Genomic DNA, 20,704 nt, shown 5'->3' on the forward strand with positions numbered 1-20,704 from the left:
TTTGTCCTATTTCTGCAAAACATGCCATTAGGATTAGGATAAGAATTGCGTAGAACCTATAGAGACCTTCTGAGTAGTATGGAGATTTTTGCAATACAGAGCTTTCGCCCCCTAACCGTTAGATGTCTTTCCGTTTATCTGTGTTCTCCTTCATTTCTTTCCATGGTGTTTTTCTGGTTTTCACTGCACAGTGCTTTTGCCCCTTGGTGTAGTTTATTCCTAAAAAATTTTTTTTTTTTTTTTTGACAGGTAGAGTTAGACAGTGAGAGAAAGAGACAGAGAGAAAGGTCTTCCTTTCCGTTGGTTCACCCCCAAAGTGGCTGCTACAGCCGGCGTGTTGCGACTGGCGCGCTACGCCAATCCGGAGCCAGGAGCCAGGAGCTTCCTCCTGGTCTCCCATGAGGGTGCAGGGCCCAAGCACTTGGGCCATCCTCCACTGCCTTCCCAGGTCTCAGCAGAGAGCTGGACTGGAAGAGGAGCAACCGGGACAGAATCCGGCGCCCCGACTGGGACTAGAACCCAGGGTGCCGGCGTGCAGGCGGAGGATTAGCCTAGTGAGCCGCGGTGTCGGCCAAAATTTTGTTCTTTTTGATGGTGTTGTTAATAGTACTGTTTTGTTTTCAGGTCATTCATATTTATAGAAGCACAACTGATTTTTATGTGCTGATGTTTTCATATTGTGTAGCTTAGTGAGTTCAGTTTATTAGTTCTGACTGTGTGTGTGGACGCTTCAGGGTTTGCTATGTACAGGATCGTTTTATCTGTGAACAGGGATAGTTTTACTTCTTCTTTCCAGTTTGGATGCATCATATTTCTTTTTCTTGCTTAATTGCTCTGGCTGGGAGTTCCAAGATTATGTTGAACACATGTAGAAAACATAGGCATCCTTGCCTTGTTCCTGATCGTAGAGGAAAAGCTTTCATTTCTCACCATTGAGCCTGATGTCAGCCGAGCACAGCCCTTCTGTTAAAGTTTCCTGGAATTGCCTCACTGGGGTGTGTCGCCTGTTTCCTGCAGGATCCTGGCTGGGATAACAATGAGAGGTGGAAATAGGGGCCAGTGTGTGGCTTAGTGGGTAAAACTATAGCCTGTGATGCTGGCATCCCATATGGGTGCAGGTTCGCGTCCCAGCTACTCCAATTCCTATCTAATGCACCCTGGGAAAAGCAATGGAGAATGGCCCAAGTGCTTGGTGCTTCCACTGCACCCATGTGGAAGACCTGGAGGAAGCTCCTGACTCCTGGCTTTAAGCTGGCCCAGCCCAAGGCCTTTGTAGCCATATGGGGAGTGAACCAGTGGATGGAACATATCTGTCTCTTTCTCTCTCTGCCTTTGTCTCTAATTAACTCTTCCTTTCAAATAAACAAAAAGTAAATCTTAAAAAAAAAAAAAAGCAAAAGAGGTAGAAGCAACCAGTTGCCGGGTCAGGCAACGTAAGTGCTGACAAGTACTCCAGAATCTGGAAAATCAATTTTCATGACTGGTTCTGGGTGTGACGCTACCCCTGAAATTGTGCCAGTTGTGCTGATCAGCATATACTTGCTAAGAACAACTTTCCAGGTGGTTGGAGTTTTAAGTAGTAGATAAGTCTCGCATTATCGGTTTCTTGTGTATGTAAATGTATACATTTGCTATCAGAAAGGCCTTTTTTTTTGTATTTAACACTTTGCTGCTTACTTGTTCACAGGCTTGGGCAGTCATCAGGTGAAGAAAAGTAGTACTATGAGGTAGCAGCATCTTTTATACACCACCTTGGAGGTCTTGTTTCTCAGCTTCAGAGTCACGCAGTCCTGGGGTCTAGCTCTTCCCCCCACTTATCTGAGTTTGTGAGCTTGGGAAATTAAATATATGTTTGAAAGGCAGAGTGACAGAGACCGGGGGAAAGACTGACAGAGAGATCTTCCATCTGCTGGTTCACTCCCCAAATGCCCACGACATCTGGGGCTGGGCCAAGGCTGAAGGAGGAGGTGGCTCCATGTGGATTTCACACATGGGCAGAAAGGACCCAAGCACTTGGGCTGTCATCTGTTGCCTTAGCAGGATGCTGGCTCAGAATGGAGGCCTAGGGACTCAAACCAGCACTCCTATATGGGATCAGACATCACAAGCTCTTGCTTAACCCTCTGTGCCCCAGAGGTTGGGAAAATGTTTACTTTCCAAGGAGTATGAATATCACAGCGCCTACTTAAAGTGTTGTGTGAGGGCACTTGAGAAGGCTCATGGAAAAATGGAAGTAAAAGATAGGTCCGTTTTGTTACAAAAAGTGTATGAAGTCCATGCATTTCCCATGAGCTCTTTGGAGACCTGCACAGGAGGATTAAGTGAGGTGGTGCGTGTAAAGAGGTTAGTTTGCTGCTGGCTCTGAAGCGTAATAAACCCTCCATAAATGGTAGTCATTATTACGAAGTGTTTTGGGAACTAGGAGGGTGCTTCCCAAAGTCTGTGGAATTAAAAGATGAGTTTATTTTGGTGCAAAACAAATTTGAGGTCTGTGTGTAGTTTTTTCATAAAATGCATTTCCCATGAACTCTTTGAAGTCTCCTTACATCTTCAGGTTCTGTGGAAGGAAAATACATGCTTGAAGTCGTTTTCTGCCTGTGTCCTGTTGCTGTTTGCACATGTTCTGAGCCTCGGGAGTCTTTGAAGTCTTGCTTTCTGACCCGTTATTAGCAGCCCGCCAGTTTGATGATGGTTCTGGCGCCGCCAGGCCCCAGCCAGGAGAAATGCGAGAGCTGGCGTTCCAGGGAGTCGGTCTTGAGCCCCCAGCTGGAGCGGGCCTAGGTGTGAAGCCGTGCTGCGCAGAGCTGTGTCCACCAGCTTGTTGGCCTGCCCTTGCAGTCCTGCTTCCTGCTCACTGCCCTGGAGGACACGAAGGCTGGTGACACAGCCCGTGAAGCTGCGAGGGGAAAGGGAAGGGTGGCAGGTGTGAGGAAGCTGCCCCACCTGGCGTGGTGACGTGGACTCTGCTGCTTGCCAAGCTGCTCCTTAGGGAACAATGAGGAAGAGGGTGGGAGTGGCTTACAGAATGAAGGTGGCACGTCCTTATGACAGAAATCCCCACAGCTCCTGGCATTTTAGGGCAGGAGGAATGACATGACCATTTGGAAAAGTCAGCGAGAACGGAAGGAAAAAATCAGCTGAAATCCCCTAGCTTTAGATTACTGCTGGTAATATGTTCATGTATCAACTTGTGGATTTTTTCATATGTTTCCCTATATGTAAACTGAAAATAGGACTACCTTATAGCTGTGCCTCTGAAACCTGCCCTTGACTCCTACTGTGTCTATCTCTGCATGTCAGCAAGTAGGAATCTCCATTGCTGAAAACAGCTGTGGGGCATTTTATCGTATGTATTTGCCTTACATACAGGTAGTGCCATACCCTTGAACTTCTAAGTTATTTCCACTGTTCATTGTCTTAAACCAAGCTCTGTCTGCAGCTGTTTTCTTGAGCATAGTGGCTGAAACTCCGTGGGCCTTCACCGGTTTAAAAGCTACTTGGAGGCAAAGTCCATGCTTTGGACTTCTTTTATGGCCCCCTTCCTCCCAAAGCAACCTAGCACAGTGTCCTAATAGGCAAACCCTGGTGGCTGTAAATTTGATGAGGGTGTGCCTCCCAGCCATCATTTCATTATTTATCTTCTGACCTAAGGCCATCACCTGTCAGTCTTTAAAACTCATACGGTAGTGGTTTCATCAGAGGCAGGCATTTGGTGGAGCGGTTGAAAAGTCAGCTAAGGCACTCGCATCCCATATCTGAGTTCCCCTGTTCCAGTCTGGGCTTCCTGCTAATGTGCGCTCTGGGAAGCAGCAGGCCCTAGTAGCTGGGCTCCTGCCACCTGGATTGAGACCTGGGTTGAGTTCCCAGCTCCCAGTCATTCCCAGTGTTGCCAGCATTTGGGGAGTGAACCGTGGATGGGAGCTCTCTCTCTGTTTCGCTGCTTCCCACATAAATAATTTTTTTGACAGGCAGAGTAGACAGTGAGAGAGAGAGACAGAGAGAGAGAGAGAGAAAGGTCTTCCTTTGCCGTTGGTTCACCCTCCAATGGCCGCCGCGGCCAGTGCACTGCGGCCGGCACACCACGCTGATCCAAAGGTAGGAGCCAGGTGCTTCTCCTGGCCTCCCATGGGGTGCAGGGGGCCCAAGGACATGGGCCATGCTCCACTGCGCTCCCGGGCCACAGCAGAGAGCTGGACTGGAAGAGGAGCAACCTGGACAGAATCTGGCGCCCTGACTGGGACTGGAACCTGGGGTGCCGGCGCCGCAGGTGGAGGATTAGTCTATTGAGCCGCAGCGCTGGCCAATAAATATTTTTTTAAAAATACTTCGTCAGACTTTCTTTTACCTGTGATAATTATAACATTGGCATAACCCTTAGGTTTCCAGAACACTTTTCATGTTGTTATATAGATCCTGGGATGCCTGGTGTTATTCCTCCCATTTTGAAATAGAGGAAGTGGAGGTTAAGAGTTTAAATCTGGAGGTTGGTGCCATGGCACAGCAGATTAAAGCCACAGCCTGCAGCTCCAGCATCCCATATGGGTGTCAGTTCACGTCCCAGCTGCTCCACTTTTGATCCAGCTCTCTGCTCATGTGCCTGGGAAAGTGGCGGAAGATGGACTAAGTCCTTGGGTCCCTGCACCCACGTGGGAGACTTGGAAGAACCTCCTGGCTCCTGGCTTCAGCCTGGCCCAGCCCTGGCTATTGTGGCCATTTGGGGAGAGAACCAGTGAATGGAAGATCTTTCCTTCTTTTCTGTCTCTCCTTCTCTCTCTCTGTAACTCTGCCTTTCAATAAATAAATAAATCTCTAAAAAAACAACAACAAAAAAAGAGTTTAAATCCAGGGCGGGCTTTGTGGTGCAGCAAGTTAAGCTGCTGTTGGGACACTTGTATCTCACATTGGAGATTAGAGTGCCAGTTCAAATCCAGGCCTCTCCTGATCCAGCTTCTTCCTAATGTCCCCGAGAAGGCAGTGAATTATGGCCCAAGTCCTAGGGTCCCTGCAACCCATAGGGAGACCCTGATGGAGTTCCAGGATCCTGGCTTTGGCCTGGCTCAGTCCTGGCTGTTGCAGGCATTTGGGACGTGAACCAGCAGATGGACGATGTCTTTCTCCTCTCGCTCTCTCACTCTCACCCTCTTGCTGTCTGACTCTTGTTCCTGCCTTTCAAATAAAAAGGCCGTAGAGAAATAATCATTTAAAAATAAGTACTGTCCCATGAAGATGCTCCCTACATCAGTAACTCCTTGGCAGGGAGCCCCTCTTCTCTGCTCTGGTTGTCCTGTGTCCCTGCCACTGCCACACTGGTTGTGCCCTGGGAGGGAAAGGCCTCTTATGCTTTTCTGTTTCTGCCTTTTGCATCTTCAGCTACGACAGAGACTCCACTTTCAACGTGTTTGTGGGGAAAGGACAGCTGATCGCGGGGATGGACCAAGCTCTGGTCGGGATGTGTGTCAACGAGAGGCGTTTCGTGAAGATCCCCCCAAAGCTTGCCTACGGAAGCGAAGGGGTTTGTAAGTGTTTGCTCCGCGTTTATGAACAGCTCTGCAGAAACATCCAGAACACTCACACTCAGCTCTGTCATGCAGATGAGTGAAATCTTGGAAGATTTAGATTCTGGAACATGAGAAGCAGTGAACACACAGAGCAAAAATTGCCTTCTTAGGGTCACTTCTGCTAGATATGCAAGAAGGCATTATTAATGCTGGGGTATCGAAGGATACCTTGATGAGAGGCAAGTTTTGTTTTTTTCTCTTTTCAATTTCATTTGGAAGAAGGGAATGGTACACCAGCAACCAGCCTGAAAGCCCTATGGCTTCCATTTATGTTGGCGACGTTGTAGGTATTTGTGATGCTTGTCTGGGCTGACAGGCAATGGTGTCTCAGTGTGAGTTCTTTTCTAGCTGGCGTGATCCCCCCAAACTCCGTGCTTCATTTTGACGTACTTCTGATGGACATCTGGAATTCCGAAGACCAGGTTCAGATCCACACATATTTCAAGCCCCCCAGCTGCCCTCGGACCATCCAGGTGTCTGATTTTGTAAGGTACCACTACAACGGGACGTTCTTGGATGGGACACTCTTTGATTCAAGGTACGTCTTGCTGTTGGGGGTATCGTCAGTGAAGCACCCCTTCATTCCTTCTCTCTTGTCTGCTTTTTGTACCCATGGGAAAACCAGGAAAAGGCCCCTTCCTAGACTTTATCCAGCACCAGACTCTGTTCCATGGTTCGTGTTCCATGGTGCCAGGGTCAGAATGTAGTACGATGGAGAAAACCCCAAGAGCAATATTTATCTAACTTCACAGCGTAAGTGAACAGTCCCATTTCTAAGGAGGCTCACACACGTGTTGATTGGTTTTTGAGTTCTCCCCTGGAAGGGGGAGTGGAACAGTGAAGGCACCTGGAGCTGTGCACAGGGCTGGGGCTGAGCAAGGCCAGGAACCCTTCTTGCTGGGGTGCGTTTGATTCGTGGGGCAGCTGGCCTGTTTCTGTCCATCACCGCCACACACACACATGCTTTTTAGGTCTTCCAAGACTCCAGGACGTGTGCTCCATGTTTGGCAGCAAGGATCCATAAATGCCGCTCCCTGAGGATGGGTGTGGGCGCATTGTGCAGCTGGATTTGGGTAGCATGAGCCTTACTGAGGGTGAACTGGAGACACCCTCATGGTATGGAACTTTCTCCCTTCTCATTGGTTTTTCAGTCACAATCGCATGAAGACATATGACACGTACGTGGGGATCGGCTGGCTGATTCCTGGAATGGATAAAGGGCTCCTGGGGATGTGTGTGGGGGAGAAACGCATCATCACCATCCCGCCTTTCCTGGCCTATGGAGAGGAGGGAGATGGTAAGACCTTCTCTTACCCACCCTCATTCTTATTGCAGGAACACCACGTGACACCCATGGGGCCTTCTGGTCCAGTATGCTAGCCACTAAGACACATGAGGCTATTTACATTTAAATGGAAATAAATTAAAACTACATAAGATTTAAAATTCATTCCCTTGGTCACCCTGCACATTTCAGGTACTTGAGAGGTGCTGTAGTAGACGGTGCAGATCCAGAGGGGCCCGTCACTGCAGAAAGTTCTAGTGGACGGCCTTCGTCTGGGTTGTCTGCTCTCTGTTGCCCGAGTTGCAGAAAATCCCACTTGCTCATGGTCATTGGCATTCACAAGTAAGCCCTTCATCTCTGTCTTCCAGCTGTGGCTTTGGGCACCATCCTCTCTTATTTCCCCACCTGTGAAATAAGGTTTGAATGTCTAAAGGTTGCAGATATCAAGGTAGAAAATTATTATTCATAAGATGTCAGAATTGCCAAACTTCCCCCAATGTATAACTCCGTGATAGATTTTGTTTGTGACATTAGCTCCTGTAGGCAAATACAAGCATACCATTAGAAAATAAATTAGTGGCTCAGTTGGCTAATCCTCCGCCTTGCGGCGCCGGCACACCAGGTTCTAGTCCCGGTCGGGGCACCGGATTCTGTCCTGGTTGCTCCTGTTCCAGGCAAGCTCTCTGCTGTGGCCCTGGAGTGCAGTGGAGGATGGCTCAGGTCCTTGGGCCCTGCACCCCATGGGAGACCAGGAGAAGCACTTGGCTTCTGCCTTTGGATCAGCGCGGTGTGCCGGCCGCGGCCATTGGAGGGTGAACCAACGGCAAAGGAAGACCTTTCTCTCTGTCTCTCTCTCTCTCACTGTCCACTCTGCCTGTCCAAAAAAAAAAAAAAAAAAAAGAAAAAGAAAAGAAAAGAAAATAAATTAGTAAGAATGAGTGTCCTGATAGTGGCTGATAAACAGAATTTCTCAGTTACTCAGGTTTGAATTTCAGGTGTTTAACCGTGCTGACAGATTGACATAACAGAGAGAACTGTAAGCATTTAAACAGCAGAGATGCATCGATCTAGTTGAGACTAGAAAGGAGAACGTGATGCTGTCTGAGAGCTTTACTAATAGATAGTGGTACCCAACTTGTAATAACCCTTGTACGCTTGTCCAAGTGAGCTGGATGAGAGGGAGTCCTCAGTGGATGGGGCTCAGTCTTCCCAGGCCACCTGCACTTTTATATATTTTACCTGCTAGGGATCTGTTGACAGTTTCTTAAAAGAGGGTGGAGATGGCATTACCCACGAAAAGAAGAGTGTGAAAACCACTACCATCATATGTTTTATTCTCTCCTCCTTGAGATGTGGCCTTTCTAATTGACATTCAAATGATCTCTGGCCAATGAAAGTTCATTCAACTAGCTCCCAAATTCTTTGGATATCATCATCTATGTTAAAAAACAAAACAAAAACAACTAGATGCCCAGCCTAATTTGAGGAATATTAGTTACTTATGTCAAATAAATATTAGTTTAAATATTTGTAATACATAGCTTCTTTTATTTATTTTTATTTTTATTTTTGAAAGAATTACAGAGAGAGGTAGAGAGAGAGAAAGAAAGGTATTTCATCCTCTGGTTCACTCCCCAAAATGGCCACAACAGCCAGAACTGAGCTGACCTGAAGTCAGGAACCAGGAGCTTCTTCTGGGTCTGCTATGTGGGTGCAGGGGCCCAAGGACTTGGGCCATCTTCTACTGCTCTCCCAGGCCATAGCAGAGAGTTGGATCAGAAGAGAAGCAGCCATGACTAGAACCAGTGCCTATATGGGATGCCGGTGCTCCATGCTGGGGCTTTAACCAGCTGTGCCACAGTGCTGGCCCCAGCTTATTTTAGTTACTTTTTTTTTTTTTAAGATTTATTTATTTATTTGAAAGTCGGCGTAACACACAGAGAGAAGGAGAGGCAGAGGGAGAGAGAAAGGTCTTCCATCTGCTGGTTCATTCCCCAGTTGGCCACAATGGCCAGAGCTGTGCCAGTCCGAAGCCAGGAGCTTCTTCCTGGTCTCCCACATAGGTGCAGGGACCCAAGGACTTGGGCCATCCTCTACTGCTTCCACAGGCCATAACAGAGAGCTGGATCAGAAGTAGAGCAGCTGGGGCTCAAACTGTCACTCATATGGGATGCTGGCACTGCAGACAGTGGCTTAACTCGCTATGCCACAGCACCGCCCCCCCTCCCTTTTTAGTATTTTTTAAAAGTAACTATTTAATGCAGCCAAATGGGGAGTAAACCAGTGGATGGAAGACCTCTCTGTCTCTCTCTGCCTCTCCTTCTCTGTCTGTGTAGCTCTGACTTTCAAGTAAATAAATAAATCTTTAAAAAAAATACTTTATACTTGAATACTGTGCTCAGCTCTCCAAGTATAATTTCAATTGGGTGAATTTAATGGTATATGGACTATTATCTTAGTAGTAAAGTTGCTATAAAAATATTCAGTTAGCACATGCTAATGCTAAAAAAATTTAAACCCTGGTGTTACATTTCTTTTTAAAGATTTCTTTTATTTGAAAGGTAGAGTGACAGAAAGGGAGAGACAGAAAGAGAGAGAAAGATCTTCCATCCTCTGGTTCACTCCCCAAATGATTATAATGGTCAGGACTGGGCCAGGCCAAATCCAGGAGCCAGGAATTCCATTTAGGTCTCCCATGTGGTAGGCAGTGGCCCACGTACTTGGACCATGCTCCATTATTTTCCCAGGCACATTAGCAGGGAGTTGGATGAGAGGTGGAACAGCCCAAACTCGAATTGACACTCCAGCGTGGCGTATCAGTGTGGCTGGCAGTGACTTAACCCACTGTGCCACAACACCAGCCGCTGGTGTTACTATTAAGACTTACTTTCTTTTCCTCTTAAGTTAAAAGATGAAGAAAAGCACAGAAGAGTGATCCAGCTCTGATTGAGCATGCCTTGCATTCTGAAGGCTGAGTTAGCACCTTTGAGCAGATTTCATTCCTCTCAATAGGAGAGAGGAGGGCTGAGCTCTGCCACAGGTCCAGCGGAAGGATCCAGGTCACTTGCTTTGTCATGTTAATTTTCTGTTATCTCAAATTCCTGGAGTCAGAGTTTTTTTTTTTTTTTTTTTTATAGTAGAATTTTCCAGGAGATCAGGTAGTTTTAAATTATTAAAATATTTTAACAAAGAAAAATTTTACCCTTTGATTTTTATTTACATGAATTTTTAAAAAGTTTTAAATAGTTCTTTTGAAACAGCACAACTGAACTTAAAGCTCTTACTTAGACCCAGCATCTTTCTGAAAACTGTTAGTTTATGGGAGATTATGCACGTAATCCTTTCACATCCTTCAGAGATACGAACCCTGCCTCTCACAGAGTGGAGTCAGAGTTCTTTATTGGTTGGTGTTGCTCTTTGGGGATGAGCTGGTATCCCGCAGTGCCATGTGGATGGTCCTTTGCAGATACACTTGTCTCTCAGTCCCTGCAGGGGACTGGTTCAGAACACGCATCCCTCCCCACCCCCATATCCAAACCATAGCAGCCCAAGTCACTTACATAAAATAATGTGGGGTTTGCACATAACCTACACACATACTCCCGTGTGTATTAAATCATCTCTCCATTACTTACAATACCTGATAGAATGTAAATGCTTTGTGGTGTTGTTACACTGTATTGTTAATGGGATAATGACAAGGGAAAGTCTGTACCTGTTTAGTATGCACATAGTTTTGTTTTCTTTGAACTTGGCATTGGTTGAATCTATGAATGTGTGTATTCATTACATTCTTGTACTCACCACATCCCCAGTGTTAGGCACACCCGAGAGAAATAGTACCACCCTGTGGCAGGCGTTCAGCCTAGTGGTTAGGACGCTGGCTATACACCTGTGTCCCACATCAGAGTGCCAAAGTTGGATTTTTGGCTCTGCCCCCTGGCTCCAGCTTCTTGCTGCTGCATATACTGGGAGGCAGCAGGTGATGGCTTAAGTAGCTGGGTTCCTGCCACCCATGTAGGAAACCTGCATTGAGTTCCTGGCTTTCGGCTTTGATTCCTTCCCACCTGAAGCCCTCAAGCCCTCAAGTTGTTGTGGTATCCTGTTTTGGATACACTTAAAGGATTGAAGTTTGCATTTTGCCTCTTTAAAAAAAATATTGGCTGTTGATTAAAAAAAACCAGGTGTGTGTATGTTCTCCAAAACCAGATCAGAGTGTTGGGACTTATGCCTTTAAAAGTCTCTGATTTGCATTTGTATACAAACAGAAACCCACAGAGGTGTGTATTTGTGTTTGCCTGTGGGTATAAAACACATGCACCCGCATAGAGCGTTCATGGGTCAGCATGAACATAGAAATGTGGTCGTAATAGTCTCTTATGTCTTTAGTATCCGTTTGTTCCTTCTCCTGGGTGAGCTGGGCTTTGGCTAGTACTCACTAGCCTGGGGTTGAATTGCGTGGACACCATGGCGAGGCATCATGAGACCTAGAGGAACTGGGGCAGGCATGTAGTCCACAGTTGAGGCTCTGGTCAGTATGCCGTGTCCCACATCAGAGTCCCTGGGTCAAGTTCCTGACCGCAGCTTCCTGCTGATGTGGACCCTGGGAAGCAGTAGGTGATGGCTCAAGTAGTTAGGGTCTTGCCAGCTGCATGGGAGACCTGGACTGTGTTCTCGCCTGTTGGCATTGGCCTGGCCTGGCCCAGCCCTGCTGGTTGTGGGCATCTGGGGAGTGAACGAGCAAATGGAAGTGCACACTCTCTCTTTCTGCCTCTCAAAGACTTAACTAAAGATATTTTTTTTTTTTAAAAAAAGAAAGAGAACCATGTTTCCTTGGCGTGCAAACTTCCAGGATTGAGTAACAGCAGCATGGAGGTGCTGCCTTATAGCTTATGCGCTCCCTAAATCCCGAGTCCTAATGGAACCACCTCCCTCCATTGCCCTCTAGGGAAGGACATTCCTGGACAGGCATCTCTGGTGTTTGATGTTGCATTGCTGGACCTCCACAACCCCAAGGACAGCATTTCCATTGAGAACAAGGTAGTGCCTGAAAACTGTGGACGGAGAAGTCAGAGCGGGGACTTTCTCCGGTATCATTACAATGGCACACTTCTGGATGGCACCTTCTTTGATTCCAGGTAAGGAAATAAGTGGAGCCTTCGGCTCGTCAGAATGTCTTCTAAGTCTACCACCACAGGCCCGTGGTCTGAATACTCTGTCAGTGCCGACTCCTGGCTAGGATTTCACCTCTAGTACTGGTCGGTCTCTCTCTCTCTCTCTCTCCCTCTTTTTTTTTTTTTTTTTTTTAAATATTTACTTTTATTTATTTCAAGGGCAGAGTGACATAGAGAAGGAGGGAGAGATGTAGAGATTTTCTGTCTGCTGGTTTATTCCCCACATGGCTACAACAGCCTAGGCTGTGTCAGGCTGAAGCCGGGAGTCCAGAGCTTCATCCGGGTCTCCCACATGGTTGACAGGAACCCAGTAATTGGGCCATCTTCTGCTGCTTTCCTAGGAGCATTACCATGGAGCTGAATCAGATGTGGAGTAGCTGGGATTTAAACCATTGATCCAGTATGAGATGCCAATGGGGCAGGCAGCAGCTTAGCTGGCTACCCAGTAATGCCAGCCCCTGGTTTCTGGTTTCTGTACTGCATTTCTTCCTTTCTTTTTTAAAGAATTATTTATTGTATCTGATAAGGTGGGGTAGGGGGAGATTTTCCATCTGCTGGTTCACTCCCAAGATGGCCACAATGGCCAGGGCTGGGCCAAGGCGAAGCCAGGAGCCAGGAACTCCATGCAGGTCTCTCAGGTGGGTGGCGGGGGCCCAGCCATCTTCTGCTTTCCCATGCACATTAACAGGGAGCTGGATTGGAAGTGGAGCAGCTGGGACTCAAAACAGTGCCCATGTGGGATGCTGGCGTAGCATGTGGCAACTTAACTGCTGCACCACAACCCCTGACCTGGATTTCTTCATATGCCGTTATCAGTCTCCTGTTGAGGACTGTGGGAAAACAGGAGAGGCCCACCCTGGAACGCCAGCAGACTGCATTCTGTGCTGAGCTTTCCGAGTGTAAACCCAGCTGTGGAGCACAACATGGGGTGTACCCAGAAGTGAGGTGAAGGAAGTGGAACAGACAGAGAACGTGGCGTGCCGGGAGAGCTGGCTCCCGGTCTCTGCCCGAGTCACAGTGAGCAGCCTTGATTTCCTTGAGCTTCAGGCTTTTCCCTGTTGCAGCACCTGTTCCAGATGACAGAGATAAGGCAGGAAAATACCGGGCAGACTTTAAAGGCTGTTCAGCTGAAAGGGCGGCTTGGATGCCTTCAGCTCCCTTCCTGGTGTTGCCGGTGCTAATGACTGTGCCTCTTTTGTTATCCAAGTTTTGTTTTGTTTATCAGGCTCAAGTAAGTGCAAAATGCATGTGGCAGGCATTTGGTAAGTCCAGCTCATTCAGGTGGCATGTGCTCTGTGGAACCACTCCCTCAGCTTGCTGTAGGGTAAACAAGTAGTGACAGCAACCTACCTGTCTCTATTACCAGAGATAATAGGATTCCAGTTAATTTAGTCATCCAAAACATCCCACAAGAATCTTTATATGGTATTATTTTATTTGAATAATACATTCTTCCTGTTCCTAGGATCTTTTCTTTTACATTTTAAAATTCTCTGGGGGGAAAACAGCAGTGAAAGATCAAAATGAAAGCAGAGTGTGCATTAGGATACGGCGTGCACCTGACCCTCAGGAGTGACCTCCTCCTCCTTCTCTTTCTCCTTCCCTAGCTACTCCCGGAACCGCACCTTTGACACGTACATTGGGCAGGGCTACGTGATTCCTGGCATGGATGAAGGTTTACTTGGTGTCTGCATTGGGGAGAAGCGGAGGATCGTGGTCCCCCCTCACCTGGGTTATGGGGAAGAGGGAAGAGGTGAGCATCGCCTGCCTTTGCCACTACCTGGCTGCCTCCACACTGCTTGGAACATGGCTTTCTGACAGCCAGCATTTGAAGCCAATGGCAAACTTATGGCTCAAGTGCCCACATAGTTGTTTTTTTTTTTTTTTTTAAATTTAATTAGTATTAGTTAATTAATTTGACAAGCAGAGTGACAGAGGAACAGAGAGATCATTCATTTGCTGGATCACTCCTCAAATGGCTACAATAGCTAGAGTTGGGCCAGGCCAAAGCCATAAGCCTGGAACCCCATCTGGGTCTCCCACATGGGTGGCAGGGACCCAAGTTCTTCTGCTGCCGTCCCAGGTGTATTAGCAGGGAGCTGCATGGAAAACAGAGCAGCTTAGATGCAAACTTGGGATCCAGTGTCGCAAGCTGTGCTTTACCGTGCTGCACCACAGTTCTGGCCCCCCAGATAAATTTAGTTCTGGAATTCTCTTCCTTGCTCTCCCTTTGCATTTTTCTTTGAAAATATTAAATCTACACCAAAGTTAAAAGAGTTATATAGTGAATTCCAGCGTGACCGATTGAGAACATCTTTTTATATTTTGTCTCTCTTTATATTTATGAGAGAACTTCAAAAACTTTGTGGAAAATGGAATTAAAAGATGAGGTTAGTTTGGTATAAAAATTGTTGAAATCTGTGCCTATGAGGGGTATTTAAAAAGTTTGTGGAAAATGCATATTTATGAAGAAACTATACGTGGATTTCATAATGAACATTGACAATGTTTATTTCTGGATAATAGCATTATGAGAGATTCTTGTTTTCTTGTTTATCTGTATTTTGTTTTTCTGTAGTCAACTTCTGTTATTGGTATGACTTTACATTTTAATTTATTTATTTGTATTTATTTGAGAGGCAGACAGAGGAGAGACAGAAAGGCAGAGAGGCACAGGCAGAGAGAACAAGAGAGAAGTCTTCCATCTGCTGGTTTGCTCCCCAAATGGCCACAATGACCAGAACTGTACCAATCCAAATCCAGGAGCCAGGAGCTTCTTCCAGGTCTCCTATGCAGGTGCAGGGCCCCAAGGACTTGGGCCATCTTCTACTGCTTTTCCAGGCCATAGCAGAGAGCTGGATCGGAAGAGGATCAGCTGGGACTCGAACCAGCACCCATATAGGGTGCTGGCACTGCAGGTGGCACCTTTACCTGCTTTGCCACAGTGCCAGCTCCTCATGGACAATTTTTTGTTTACTTGCTTAGGAATAAATTGATGTAGCATTTATTTATTTATTTAGATTTTTTTGTTTATTTGAAAGGCAGAATGACAGAGAGAGGGAAGGAGAGAGGAAGAGAGAATCTTCCATCTGCTGGTTCGCTCTCCAAATGGCCACAGTGGCCTGGGCTGATCCAGGCCAATGGCAGGAGCCCGGAACTCTATCTGGGCTGCCCACTTGGGTGGCAGGTACTTGGTCTGCCTAGAGCTGGATTGGAAGCAGAACAGGCAAGACTAACCAGCTCTCTGACATGGGATGCTGGCATTACAAGTGGCATCTTAACCTGCCCTGTGCATCACCACACCAGCCCCAATTCAGTGTTTATTTTGCTTTTGAAAACTCTGCTGGTGGTATTCTGGCTGGCTTTGCTGACCATGCACATTCATCTTATTAACCGTTTTCTGATTTCTGCTGATGTAATGCATCAATCTGGGGCATTTTCCCAGTAGGCTTCATCCTGGAAGATCTAAGAAACATCAAGTGTTTGGAAACTAAGGTGTCCCATAGAGAAACAGTTTTTATCACTGATTTAAATTTCTGATTATTAAGCCCCAGCAGATCATAGCTGAAGATACATTTAACACACAAAAAGTATAAAATTCAAAGAGAAAAAAGGGACAGGTGTTTGGCCCACCTGTTGAAGATCCACGTCCCATTTCAGAGTGCCTGGATCCTGGTAATCGGCCCCAGCCTCCAATTCCAGCTCCCTGCTAATGCAGACCCAGGGAGGCAGCAGTGCTAGGTGATTGGTCAAGTATTGGTCTCTGCCATTCACGTGGAAGCCCTGGATTGTGTTGCTGGCTCCCAGCTTTGGTCCCCATTGTGGGGGCCATAGTGAGTGTCTGGAGAGTGAACCGCTATATGGGAGCACTCTGTCTCTCTCTGCTTCTCAAATAAATAACTTACAAAACATTTTTAAAGGATTCATTCAGCAGGGGTTGCTTCGTGCCTGTTTTTCCAGTGTCTTGATGCTGCTGTGTTATATCACACAGACTTCTACTTCTAACCAATTACGTACAGAAACAGATGGAAACTTCCCGAGCATTCTTGTTTCATTATGGCCTGAGGACCATCGAGTCCTTTGTTTAAGAAGAATGCATTAATGGAAAACATTCGCTTAAATGATTGTTTTCCTTTTGGCTTTCTATCAAGTATGTGAGCTCTGCAAAGAATTATCTCGGGCTCTGGAAGCATCCAGAGACTCATACATTCCCTGGCCCTGAGGCGGCTGCTTCCTTCTGCATCATATGCATGGGGGTGGTGTGAGGGGGGTGGGATGGGGGGAGGCTGTCAGACCCGAGTGCTGCTGTGCCCTCCCCTCATCAGTGCTCGGGGCTCCGTGTGGGCGTGGCACAGGACACAAGGCTGATCCTTTCGAGACCGATGGGGCGGGTATCAGGAGCATCTCCGCTCGCCACAGACGCAGGGCCAGGCATGTAGTGTGCATTCAGTAAATACTTGTGGGAGCAGTGAACTGCTGGGCTCTGCCTCCGTCAGCATTTCCCTGTACTGCCGCCATCTTCCTGTGCAGGGGAGGGGGTAGGGACAGGCTTTCTGGAAAAGGTTCTAGACCTGTTTTCAGTCTGCTTTGTTCCACATGGTCAGTCCTGAAATTAGGGTGCTTGGGTGGGCGTGCATTCCTGAAACAGAGCATGGGTTCTGCCCACAGAGAGGTATAAGCAACGTTCCCTCAGTGGTTTGCTGCCACCCAACTTCCATATTACTACTTGTATATATAATAAGTATATATACTACTTATATATAAAATATATATAGTTATATGTTTTTATATATTTTATATTACATATATATTTATTTATATATATGCTTGTTTATTTTAAAGGCAGAGTTACTGAGACAGAGACAGGGAGAAAGAGAGATATCTTATATCTGCTGGTTCACTCCACAAATGGCTGCAGTAGCCGGGGCTGGGGCAGGCTGAAGCTAGGAGCCTGGAACTCCATCCAAGTCTCCCATGTGGGTGGCAGGGGCCCAAGCACTTGGCCATCTTCCACTGCTTTCCTAGGGACATTAACAGGGAGCTGGATCAGAGTGGAGCAGTCGGGACTCGAACAGGTTCCCTGCACGGGATGCCTGCATCACAGGAGGAGGCGCTTACCTTGAGCACACAAACACATTCAATGCTAGTCATCTGAACCACTGATCCTACCGCTGAGGTAGAACAGTGAGGCGCAGAGAGCTGAAGTCATTTGCTAACCAGTGATGGGGCCTGAACATGACCCTCCTGCGTCACAGGCGGACAGCAAGAATGAGTTCTCACTAGGCAGTGACTTGCTGACCTCATACACGGAGAGCTGAGCACTAGAGTCCCCGCGCTCCCAGCAGAAGCCCAGCACCACCAGGAGTCACAGCTGAGCGAGCTCGGGCGGTGGTGTGGGAGAGCTGCGGGCTGCCTGGGGGAGCCCCAGGTGTGGTCCCCGCCTCTGCATTCCCAGAGGCTCCGCTTACCTGTCCACCAGAGACTCACTGAGCATCCTCCTGACCAGACCCAACTCTAGGTGTGGGGAATTCAGCGGCAAGAAAAACAAACCAAACTCCCTGCCCACACAGAGCTCACGGCCTCGCTGATGCCCTTGAGTGCTGTGTGCGTGTGCCTGTGCGTCCAGACTGCTGGTAGTCTGACTCACGTTAACTCCCCAGGAGCTCACAAACACTGAATGCTAAGGACAGTAGTAACCCCACAGGGCGTGAGCCGCCCTAGAAGCTGCTGGCATGCATGTGCTGCAGCCTTCAGCCCGAGGAGCAGGAGAGCGCCCGACACGCTGATGCCCCAGCCCCAGGATGTGCGTGGTCCAGGGGCTCCTCCTTGTTGCCCCGGAAAAGGCCCCGCTCCTGAATGCAGCTGCAGGGGGTGTTATATTTTCCTATGCGTGGATTTCAGAATTTTTTACACCAAAATAAATTCATCTTTTTTTAAAAAAAATATTTTATTTATTTGAATGTCAGAGTTACAGAGGAGAGGCAGAGAAAGAGAGATCTTCCATCTACTGGTTCACTCTCCAAATGGCCACAATGACTGGGCTCGGCCGAGCCAAAGCCAGGAGCCAGGAGCATCTTCCAGGTCTCCCACATGAGTGCATGGGCCCAAGCACTTGGGCCATCTTCTGTTGCATTCCCAGGTGCATTAGCCGGGAGCTGGATTGGAAGTGGAGCAGCCAGGTCTTGAACAAAGTATGAATAAGGGATGTCGCATTGCCTGCATTGCCACAGTGCCAGCCCCTCTAATCTTAAAGAAAAAAAATGTTAGATGCTCCCTTAGGCCATTTCACATAGTGTTCCTTCAACCAGGTTTCCTGGGAAAACAACTGGAAACCTTTGAGAAGCTTTCCATTCGGCTCACAGCTGGGGATCCCCTGGGCTCACAGGGCCCAGGAGGGAGAGGGGGACCCTTGGTGCCGGTGCTGAGTCCTCCGGGAGCGTCTGGACCACTGCCCTGGATAAGCTGCTCCCATCTCAGCATGGGCCCGGACATTGACATGATTTTTAATCTCCCAAGTGATTTTATTTTTTTGAGAGGACCATCTGATTTCTTTTGTGAATGTGGTGAATTACATTAATTAATTATTTTTACTGTGATAAAATATACATAACATTTTTATTACTAAAAAGTTTATTTGAGAAGCAAGAAGATAGGGAGAGCCTCTATCTTCCGGTTCACTTCCCAAATGCCTACAGTGGCCAGGACTGGGCTGCAGCCAGAGCTAGGCTCCAGGAACACAATCCAGGTTCCCCACATGAGGGCCAGGAATCCAACTACTTGAGCCATGAGTGAGGCTTTCCAGGGCCTGCATTAGTAGGAAACTGGAGTCAGAAGCTGGAGCCAGGCCTCAGACCCTCCAGGGCGGAATGTGAGTGTCCTGACCTCTCGGTTAAGTGCCTTAACTATCTTTAAGTGTACAATTGAGTAGCATTAAATATATTCAGTAACCATCACTGCCTTCTCTACCCAACTCTCACCACTGCCAACGTAAACTCAACCCATCACTTAGGAACTCCCCATTCTCCTGGCTACCAGAACTGTACTTTCCCAATCCACGGATTTGCTTCCTCTAGGCACTTCATGTGAGTGGAGTTACACAAAATACATCCTCTGTGTGTGGCTTATTTTACGTAGCATAATGTTTTCAAGGTCCATCCATATTTTAGCATATATCAAAATTTCGTCCCTTTTTTGGCTAGTAAATTTTACTCCTATTTCTGGATGAAGATTTCATTTCTTTTTGTGGCTGAATGGATTGTATAATGTTCCATTATATACCTCAGTTTTTTGTTCATTCACCTGTCCATGGGACACAGAGTGCTGCAGCCTTTTGGCCGTTGTAACTAGTGCTGCTGTAAACATTGGTGTACATATACTGTTCAAAACTCAATTCTTTTGGATATATACCTAGGAGAGAAGTTAATTTTTTTCTTGTGATATAATCCACATCCTGGGACTGGCATTGTGGTACAGCAGGTTAGTCCAGGTGGTCCAGGGGCTCCTTCCTTTTTGCAACACCGGAGTCCCACATTGTAGTGTGGTTTGAGTCCTGGCTGCTCCTGCTTCTGATCCAGCTTCCTGCCGGTGTGCCTGGGAAGGCAGCAGAGGATGACCCAAGTGCTTGTGCCCCTGCCATCCATGTAGGAGACCTGAAGCGAGTTATAGGCTCCTGGTTTCTGCCTCAACCAGTCCCAGCCATTGAGGCCATTTAGAGAGTGAACTAGTGGACGGAAGAAAGCTGGGTTTTTCATCTCACTTCTTATTCCAAGGGGGGCAGGTGCAAACGTTAATTTTCTGGGCTTGTCATTCCTCACCTGTGATCTGCTTAGCCCTGCCCCTTTGAGGCTGAATGCGATTCCATAGGGCAGTCCCGCCAGTCTAAACTGCATGCCCCAGAGAAATCCGTGCCTCGGGTTCCTCAGGTGTAAGGTGAAGACTAGCCTACTTCTGACCACCCTTTCAGCCTCGTTGTCCTACCCTAGGGTTTCATCTCTGGGTTGTGTGTTCCCCACTGGAGGGCTTTGCTGCCACTGGGGGGGTGGGAGGCACATGCGCGGCAGCCTGGAGTCTGTCCATTCACTCACACCCGCCTGTGACCCTTAGGGAATATCCCTGGCTCCGCGGTGCTGGTGTTTGACATCCACGTGATCGACTTCCACAACCCCTCGGACTCCATCAGCATCACCTCGCACTACAAGCCCCCCAACTGCTCGGTGCTGAGTAAGAAGGGGGATTACCTCAAGTATCACTACAACGCCTCGCTTCTTGATGGGACCCTGCTGGACTCCACGTAAGGCTGCCTGGGAAGCCGGCGGGAGTGAGCCGGGTGGGACACAGGCTGGGGTGGCACCCGCTCTCCTGTCTTTATATCAGATGCTGGTGAGAGCGTTCCTCTCCTGCCTTCCCAGTGCACTGCCCAAGCCCAGCACACTGCTCAAGTGCATTCTTCTCCCAGTTTCCCATTAACTCCTTCTTCCCTGGGCTGGGCCATTTCTTACTCTGGAACATTGTCTTTTGGCAAAGCAGATCTCATCATATGAATGCTGTCTTTATTGTTCATTTGTTTTTCAGGAGTTATTTTATTTACTTGAGAGAGAGAAGGACAGACAGATTTTTTCATCCACTGGTTCACTCCCTAAATGGCCACATTATGAGTGGCAAAGAGCCCAAGTACTTAGGCCATCTGC

At 47.6% G+C, this 20,704-nt stretch overlaps 1 protein-coding gene across 1 annotated transcript in view; it reads left to right on the forward strand.

The window, feature by feature from the left end:
* FKBP9 (FKBP prolyl isomerase 9) overlaps positions 1-20,704 on the forward strand; it is a 44,701-nt gene that overhangs the window by 12,421 nt on the left and 11,576 nt on the right. The window contains exons 2-7 of the mRNA XM_062178406.1: positions 5,371-5,516; positions 5,907-6,096; positions 6,710-6,855; positions 11,792-11,981; positions 13,625-13,770; positions 20,121-20,307. Coding sequence (XP_062034390.1) covers positions 5,371-5,516; positions 5,907-6,096; positions 6,710-6,855; positions 11,792-11,981; positions 13,625-13,770; positions 20,121-20,307 — 1,005 coding nt within the window. The remainder of the gene's footprint in view (positions 1-5,370; positions 5,517-5,906; positions 6,097-6,709; positions 6,856-11,791; positions 11,982-13,624; positions 13,771-20,120; positions 20,308-20,704) is intronic.

This window comes from Lepus europaeus, chromosome 20 (assembly GCF_033115175.1).
Source record: "Lepus europaeus isolate LE1 chromosome 20, mLepTim1.pri, whole genome shotgun sequence".
In the NCBI taxonomy this organism is placed as follows: domain Eukaryota; kingdom Metazoa; phylum Chordata; class Mammalia; order Lagomorpha; family Leporidae; genus Lepus; species Lepus europaeus.